We start from the raw sequence: 9,681 nt of genomic DNA, 5'->3' as shown, positions 1-9,681 counted from the left end.
TAATAATGTTCGCATTTATTTCGAGCATGAGAAGGCCATTGGAGGTCATCTATGTTATGTAAACAAAGTTGTAGACCGAACTGCTGGAGAAACAAAAGTCTCTAATGTATCTATTATTAGAATTGCTATTGAAAAAATTCTTTGGTCATGGAACGTGGTCCTGATGGTTTTTCACAATTACAAAGAGCTAAAAAAAAGAAACTCGGCTATCAGTTGTGACAGATTTGGACTCCTTACAAGAGGATGCCATCAGATACAGTATTTATGGATATTACAAAAAAAGAGAACATCCTACTTTGAGAAAGATGTTGCAAAGCCTGGAGGAGGTATATTTATTTTTTTGTGGCATTACTGCATTATATATTGTTTTGAAAAAAATGGACTTTAAATATAAAGTTATTAATGGAAAAAAGTTATTGACAGAAAAAGAGGATATTGTTTTTTGAGGTGCCGCTTCTTAAGGGGCATACTCAGCCCTCAAATAATGCTGGAACGTAAAAGGGATTTATCTTCGAAGCAAAAGAAGTATTAAGATCGAATACAACTGGGGACTTTCATAAGGAAATGAGCTATTTCAATTTTAAGGAATGGTTTTTTAACAAATTATTATGTTATTTAGAAGGACCATCAATCATTGTAATGGATAGTGCTCCATACCGGTCCGAAGTCTCTGATCGTGCACCCACTGGTAAAAATACGAAAGCAGAAATTTTAGCTTGGTTAACTTCACATAACATCACTACTGACAAAGATACCAGAAAAATAGAGCTTTTGGATTTAATTCAAAATAAACCTCAATTCCCTCTTTATGAAATAGATGAGCTGACCTCTCAGTTTGGCCACAAAGTTCTCAGAATTTTATGTCATTGTCACTTTAATCCTATTGAAACTATATGGGATAATATCAAGGGATATGTGGCTAGTTAATAACACTAACCTCACATTAACAGAAGTAGAAAGGGTTATTGACGAAGGAATTGAAAGAATAACTGCTGAGTTTTGGAGGCAATCTGTGCTACATGTGGAGAAAATTTTTAAAGATGCTTGGAGTACAGATGGGATTGTTGAAGGGGAAATGGAAGAAATTTTCATGAGATTATGTTCAGGGTCAGTCTCCATTTCTACAGATGAAGAATTGGAAGATGATGATGACTTCTCATTAGGTAATAATAATTTATGTGTCATTATTAAAATGAACAATTTGTTTGCAATTATTGGGAAATTTACTATTTCTTTTTTTAGAGTGATTTACTGAACATGTACAAATCATAAGATGATATACTACCTATAAGAGCTTAATTGAGCAGTTCATTTGAGTAATTAAAATTTAGTTAATTCTCATATTGAATTTGTAAATTTTATTCTTTCTAAGAAGTGTGTTTAATTTTTAAATCTTTTTTTTAAGAGGGTGGTAGTCTTCAAAAGATGCGGATGGTATTTTGTGTATGGTATTTTTACCCTCTAAAACCATTTTTCTACACCTGTTCTTTCCTCACTATGGACCCCCTTTTGGCATTACTTCATGGAGGAAAATGGTAGAGTGCAACTTCAATTTGTAGTCATGGGTACCTAAACTTCAGGAACAAGAATTTGTTGAGTTTAAAAATTTTCAGTCTTCTGGTGGGTGCATAATAATACTTACATAATTTAACCTAAAAAAAACTTATGATTAATAAATATTTTTATTAATAAAAAACAATAAATGATTTCAGCCATTAACAGCTGCATTGATAATTTCATGCACATTGTGGACACATTTGTTTTAAGGTGTTTACCACAAACAGGATCCCCACTATTCTCACTCATACCGTTTTGGTATTACTTTTTTAAAAAAAAACTATTAATGAGCTTTTGAGAAAAATTTTCTTTTTTCTTCTGAATATCATACCATGTATTTTATGATTACCATTTAAAATATGAAAAGTGTGAAGTTGGATCAGTTAAAACAAGGTGTCTGGTCAATAATAAAACAATTTATTTATAATCTACTAAAAACAAATTTTAAATATTTTAGGGTTTTGATGTCTTTAACACTCTGAAAAAAAGTTACGTGTCAGTTACCCTAGGTATCTTGGCATTGATGTGTCCAAGAAAAGAGGGAATTATGGTATACAGGTGGTTGAAGAGCTGTAGCAATTTCAATATAAATTTCGTAGAATATGTGGAGGAAGTCAATTTCCATACTCAAAGAGGAAGTCTGGAGGAGATAAACACATTGTCTGAAGGCCTTTAGAATCTATTGGGTTTCTGTAAAGGTTAATATCCTAAACATTTTCCTTTGATCCAGTATTCCTGTCATACATTGTGTAATACATTAAAACTAGTTTACAAGCAATAAACTTGTTTATTTACTTTAGATAGAAGAGCAGTTAATTAAAGGTAGCCATTTAGCAAACTTTTCCTTGTTAGTGTGACAGAATAAAGATTTTATTTTTTAATATCATATTCATATATTAATACTTGGGTATTTTAAGGGTAAATAATAATTCCTAAGAAAATTAAAAATTTTTATTTTGTTAAAGAGGTATTTTGAATATTAAAGAATAGATAGGTAATATAGGCTGTGTTGTTGAATAATACTGAAAAAAAAAAAATCAGAATGAGTTGTTTAAACAAACAAAATAAAGATGTTTAAGTTTTTATTTTGATTAATGGAACTTACTATATTTATTTCAAATATTTCTCTCATCCTTGTGTTTCATCTGAAAATTATTTCAATTTCATTACTAAATAAAATATCAAATGGTGTTGAAATATTAAACATAACAATATTTAAAAATGATTATACCTGTTACAGGTCTTTTCCTTGGTTTTGTAGAAAATTGATGTGGTAACTAGTTGGGTAGTTACGATGCTAAAAATAAATATTAAAGCTTAATTTCTGATGGAAATGAATGTGAATGACAAATTAAATAAAATAAATGTTTGGTACATAAAAATATAAATTCACATAGAAATTGAACACATCTGAAAACGGGTATATAAATTATAGTCAAATATTAAACATGAAAATTTTAAAATTTTATATAAAAAATAAATAATAACAAAAAATGAAAATATATAACTGCAAGTTGTTTATTTTTAATAAATAAAAGAATAAATATTTAATAAATAGTATTATTAAAAATTATTAACCATTGACCATGAACCACTTAAATTGAAAGTTTGTATATGGTCTTAAATTGGTTTTGGTAAAGTTTGGAAGATTTATTTTGTGATATGAGTAGGAATATTGAGATATGATTAAATTATAGAAAATCTAACTTTTATCAAGCATTAAGAAAATTTGCCTGTGATGACTTAAATGTATTGAATGGATTCAAGTGTGTAAGACATAGAATGTTACTTTTGTACTTGCCGAATGGCTGAATCAACTCACAATATCAATATTGTGAGATGATTAATTGACCCGATCTAATGATTGTAGGAAGACGGTCTGGATGGCGATAAAAAAAGGTACAGATATAGAATAAACAAATATTTATTAGTAGCCAATATTTCACCCTATTTTGCCGGGCTTTATCCAGAAAGTAGAATCAGTTTTACGCTCAGGACCCAGCCTTGATGAAGCTTTGCAATGTGAGGAGAAATTTACGTTGCTAATAAGTAGTTTTTAATGCTATTTTTGTAAAAAATGTACAAAGGACCTCAAACGGGACCATCTTCATATAATAAAAAATATTAATATTTAGAAAAGTCAGATATCAAACAGATAAATATCACAATGCCCTTTGTGAGAAGCATCTCATTGATCAATTAAATAGCTATGAAATAGTTAACTCCTCGGAAAAGAGCTGTCCATTCAACTTTTGCATCTAATATCAAACTCCTTTTTTCTATATTCTAATTCATTTTTTTCCCCAATGTTATTCCTAATTTATATAAGTTATATATTTTATAGTATTACTTACTATTTTATAAATAGCAATTATCTGTCCCTTTCCATTTTGAACTGGATATAGCCCATGGATAAAAAGATTTGTTGCAAGTATCTTTATGTCTGGCTGCTGGCCACCTCCTACTGACTGAAAGTAATTTATTTTCATTACTTTTAATCATATATAATATTACAACTTAAGCATAAAAATGGGATAAACACTAAGTGTTTCACATCTTATACTTAATGTTAGTAGAACTTAAACCTTTATGTTAGATTAAATTTTTATGACATTACTGAACATTCTTATTTTCTAACACTACATTTATTGTTGTTTATTTTAATTAACATTTTTAAGGGAGGGGGAGTGAAGCAATTAGTCAGATTTTATAATTAGAGAAAGAACAACAAAATTAACATTTTTTTTTTTAAGATTATTATTATAGCCATTGCTTTGGCCATCTAATATGAGTTGAGTACTTGTATTAAAGTAGTATTTTGTTCTATTATATAAAGGAAAGTGTATACATTTTCTTCTTAGCAAGTGAGAGATGGACCACCCTACTCCTTCATCCTTCCTATGTTCTCCAGTCCCTCTTCTCTAACTTGCCAGATTATTGATTTTTTTTATTTATTAAACCTGTTACCTGTTTAGTAATTTTATAGCCAATAAATATTTTAAAGAGTGATCTTCAAATGATACTTACTGTCGCGAAGAATCCCCAAAATCTTCCAAAAATGTCATAAATTGGGATAAGGCCTCTCTGGAGGAGTGTCTGTAGAATCTGCCCGTTGAAGCCATACGGGAAGGTTATGACTTGATTAAAATTCGGAATCTTGAAACAATTAATTAAAGTTAGATTAATTCGTTCTCTAGATTAACCTTTCTTACAGTTTTTAAGGGGTTTGATCGAAATAGGCTCTTACGTATGTGTAGTATCCAACAACTTGGCCGTTGACGTCCGTGATTGGAATATATAGGATGTTCTCCAGTAGATTGTCAATGAGCGACGTGGGAACTGTAGGATCCGTTGGTTTCACGTCGGGGTTTGTTGTTGGTTTAATGTCAGGATTGATTGTTGTTTTTACTTCGGGCTTTTCTGTTGGATCATCAGGGTCTTCTTCTTGCCGCCATGGAGTTTTGGTTGCTCCCAAGACAATGCAAGTTGAGAATATCAGAAGTCCTCGAAATAGCATTTCAGCTACAACAGTTATCAATCTATAAGCACTGTGTTTAAGTATTGCTTATTACTACTATATAAAATATTATTTGTGGATCACAGAGCATTTACAATTAGGTGTGAAAAATTAACAACCTTCTAGCTTGACAAGTCTATTTAGGTCATGTAAAAATTCTCAATTATGGGGAAATTACTAATTATATGCATTAACTCTACTTAGCTGTTAACAATAATAAGTATTGCTTTTGCCGACATATACTAGGTAGAACTGTGAGGTTCTTCTAAAACTTCTAATATTCAAAGAACATTATAATTTTTAGCCTGAAATATTGCATCAAATAGAGAACGTATGATATGGAAGCCTTATAAAGTCATAATGGATGTTATTGTTGATGTTGATGAAATTAATAATGCCAATATGAAAATTATTTTCTTGAGGAAAACTGGAAGACGACACCCTCCAATGTTAAGAGAGATTGGCAAATACTCTCAGGCCTTAAGTGTCCAAACTTTAAATCCGGTCCTGCATAGCCCCATTTACCAAACTAGTTTATAGTGATTATGGTAAACTCTGTAATAATAGAAGTAGTTAGTAGTAATAGTAAGTTCTGTAATTATAGTAAATGACCCTAAACCCCAATCAATTTCGTTTTAATAAAGTATTTAAGTACAATAAAGATCCGTGTCGTGTTTAAATAGTTGAAAATTTCTCTGTGAACCAATATGATCAAATAACATAATTACAAATTTTAGGATAATATAAATATTACATTCTTAAATGTTCTTCTTAGACGTACAAGTGATTCAACACTGATATCTAATGGATGTTACTTGTCTTATATAGTGTCCGATAAGAGGTTCATGGTCCCTTCTTGTTTGAGGCACTTCATATCTGAATGACATTTATAGATTTTTGCACTCATTCCAATAATAAGGCAATTCGTCATAGTTGGTTAATAACTAACCGATGTTTGTATTGCTTAATAAAGCGTGTGAAGAAATTTGACAGTGGCTTTTCTACTTGAACCATCTGAGGAAGAAAAATGTAACTTGACAATTGCTTTATTCAGCCTAAAACACTTATAAAATAACAGAAGTTTAGGCTAAATGCGAATTTTTTGGTAAACTTGGAGAACAAAATGAGGTGAACGTACAAGCAGGGTATGAGGAGATCAATGGTACAAGAAAGCTTGTAGGGTCTCAGAACAAAAAGGTATTAAAGAGATGTCAAAATTTTGGGTTAGGCCAGAGTTGCGATGTATGTGAAAGCATCTGTGAACTCTGTGAATGAATCGATTCATTGATCTCTTTAATTGTAGTTAAATTTATTATCCTTCAATTGAGTAAATTGATTAACATTTTAAAAATAAAATGACGGATGTAAATGTCGAACTTCGAGGTTCATTTAAGGATAACCTAAGGCTTTGGTGTTAAATTTTTAAAAAAATGCCCTAGTATATGAGAAAAGCCGTGGATGGCGGACACTGTATATATACACATTTAACAAAAAAAATTATTGGGACATTATTCTCGTTTGAAATATTTAATCGGTCTCACCTTGAAACAAAATGGCAGACAGCAACGTGGAGTTTCGTGGATCATATTTGGGTGTTTAGAGAGCGTTGCCAAATTTGAATAAAATTGCTCTACTAGCCTAAGAGAAAAGCCGTGGATGGTGGACATAGTACAGGATACTGTCTATGGACAGATTTTTTTAATTCTTAAAAAGTAAAATTTTAAATGTCGATGGAAGGGAGAGAAAAAAAAATTAATTTTAATTTAATTAATAATAAAATTAATTTTCTTAATTTATTTTCTGCCCACAAAACCCATATTTAAAATAAAAATAATTCTATTATAAAATAAAATAAATCAGTAAAAAAATAAAATTATTATTGAAGAAATGATCAATTATTTTATAGGTTGTCCTATGACCGTTTTTCTTCCGTCAACGTGTCTTAACCATCTTAATCTTGCACTTTTTACTAACGCCACGATGCTTGGTTCTCCGTACAAATGTATCAGTTCCTCATTCCTTCTTCTTCTCCTGACTCCATTCTTCGAGACTCCTCCCCATATCCTTCTCTGTGACCGTGTTACTGAATTAAAAAAAAAAAAAGCAGCTTAGTAGTTACGGAGGAAAGCAGTGGATGGACTAATTTTTGGATTTTATTTTTTCTTAGTCGATTACAAAGGGTCATTAGTGGGTAATAATGAACTAAAATAACTAAATCAAGTATCGGAAAGTACAGCCTTGGGGAACCAGGGACAACAAAAATTTTCTATATTTAAAACAAGAGAATGCCAAAATTGAAAAAAAAAAATGTCGCGGGATATCTTTGAATTTTGGTTTGCCTTACACATGAGGGCGGCAAAGCTTGGTTGAGAGTTATTTAGCCTGACAATAAATATTGTATATAGACATAAATGCATGTTAAAATAATGTTATTTTATTTATATTTTTTAGCTTGAGTTTATATTTTTTTTCTGTTATCATTATATCATCCTACTTTATTTGTAGGATTTTTTGTTTACATCTGTAATATTATTATCTTTCTATACAAATTTTTGTCTATTTATTTTCATTATTTTGTCCGGTATATTTGGTATAAATGAAAAATTCGAACTATAATACCCTTTACTCTTTGTTATGACAGTTTAGATTATTATTCTTTAATAAATAAAAAAAAAAGTGATTATTAAATTAGATTATCATTGTTACCTAATTTTCTATATAAAGAAGTATGTTTTTTAAAATCTAAAATGATAAATTTTATAAATCATAAATGTATGATGTATTTATAAATCGTGTAAAACACACGAAATATTGAGTGAGAGGGAACCCTCTGTATTATTTAGTTCCTGTTTGGAGCTCTCCAGTCATTCCCTTATAAAATGCACCTATAAAATCATAAAGTGTTTAAAAATTAATGCAATAAACATTGTCATTAAAGTATTATAAAAAAGTTCTTTAGGAAGAACGTACATAATATAGACCGAAGTTCCTTTTTTTATCTGCTTACTAACATTATATTTCTTATCAGTAGAAAAGTCAGACATAATGACTTGCTCTAGAGATTTCAAGAGGTTTGATCCAAAATTTAACTAACAGAAATTTTGAAGAACAAGGTAAATAAATATATCTATATAAAGAAAAAAAGTCAGTATTGGAATAATAAGAATTATCTAGAATCATTACAATTATCTGATAACTTTAATTATTTTTGGCTTTTTTTTTTTTAATTTTTATAAACTACTTTTATTTGATATCATCCTTATTTAGTTCATATTTATTTAATTTTTTTGGGTTTATCGACTTCCTCTCTTAATCAATTATTAATTTCACCAACGATTTCATAAAACATATATATATATTTTTTTTTTTAATTATATATGAAATAGAAAATTAATTATCTACTAAAGCAGGGCTTTAAATCGCTCATTTCTTTATTCGAATCTTATGGAGTGAAATATAGTATAGTATATAAATTTATATGAAATATCCTCAGTTAAATTAAGTATATGGTTTATTGTTAAATTAAATACTTAAAAAGGAAACTGAACTCCCTTTTTAATGCCGCAACATAATAACTTCTAAAACGGGCGTTAAAAGAACCTTAAACTTACAAGATGTTTTAAGAATTTTATAACGAAATTTTGCTTAAGAGATCAAATATGCACAAACTTTGATTATTATGGTCTTGTAGATTTTTAAAAAAAAAGTTTTCCTATTAGGTTCCGAAAATCAATAAGTGTTTTTTATTGCCTTCAATACAAAAGATCATTTCATGTCAATTAGTGACATGTTGAAATTCTTTGTTGCTTAAATGTCTAGAGGTTAACTTCTCAAGATTAAAGGGGGTTAGAAAAGAGGTAATTAAATTAGAAGGTTTAAAGAAGTATATGAAGTATTTTTTTAGCTATGACTTCTTGTAAGTAAAAAATGTGCTGAGAGCTGCTTAATACAATTTGTCGTTATTTTTCTTGAGTAGTGGTTTATTTTATAAAAAATAAATAAGTTTTTATTTAGGATTGGACATATTCCAAACATAGTACTGTAGACTGCGGTCACTTCCTTTTCTGAGGTCGTTCTTCAGACTTCCCTAATGCTATAAGAGAACGGAGCTCCCATCATGATGTAGATCTGTAGATTATAGGCACTCATTTGTATGATAATGAAATTTACTATGATAAAACGCTAAAATTATCGAAATCGGACAAGTATTCGCAAGTATGTGGACTTAGGATGCATCTATATTTTGTATATTACTTTATGAGGGTTTTCATGAAAACACTTTTTATCTTTATATTAACTTATAAAATTATCATTCATATACTAAGCTATTAACGAATATATCTCAAAAAGTACAATGCCAATTTAACCGCTATTATTATTATGGTTTCCTTATGATGTGGATAGGCAGTGTGAAAGAAACATAGATTTTTGCTCTGGGGCAGTGGGTCTCATGATAACAATTTTAGCAGCATTTTTATGAAACGTCGTTCCCTACATTTACTGATTTTAAACATAAATTAAACTATAATACTTGTCGACATAAAATATGAAGAAAAGAACCTTGATGAACACTATGAGAAAGAAGTAGTGATAATGAGGGGGAGTTA

General features: G+C 29.5%; 1 protein-coding gene across 1 annotated transcript; it reads right to left on the bottom strand.

Moving 5' to 3' along the window:
• Positions 1 to 2,493: 2,493 nt before the first annotated feature.
• On the bottom strand, positions 2,494 to 5,915 carry LOC106690329 (uncharacterized). The gene is made up of 7 exons (XM_014435731.2): positions 5,829 to 5,915; positions 4,805 to 5,079; positions 4,585 to 4,713; positions 3,912 to 4,025; positions 2,789 to 2,854; positions 2,663 to 2,702; positions 2,494 to 2,579 (listed from the first exon to the last, which is right to left on the bottom strand). Exons 2-5 carry the CDS (start codon positions 5,072 to 5,074, stop codon positions 2,792 to 2,794), a joined length of 576 nt encoding a protein of 191 aa, XP_014291217.1. The 5' UTR covers positions 5,075 to 5,079; positions 5,829 to 5,915; the 3' UTR covers positions 2,494 to 2,579; positions 2,663 to 2,702; positions 2,789 to 2,791.
• Between the last annotated feature and the right edge of the window lie 3,766 nt (positions 5,916 to 9,681).

This window comes from Halyomorpha halys, unplaced genomic scaffold (assembly GCF_000696795.3).
Source record: "Halyomorpha halys isolate HHAL.00 unplaced genomic scaffold, Hhal_1.1 Scaffold1664.1, whole genome shotgun sequence".
Classification (NCBI taxonomy): domain Eukaryota; kingdom Metazoa; phylum Arthropoda; class Insecta; order Hemiptera; family Pentatomidae; genus Halyomorpha; species Halyomorpha halys.
This window is presented reverse-complemented; position numbering and strand designations above follow the sequence as displayed.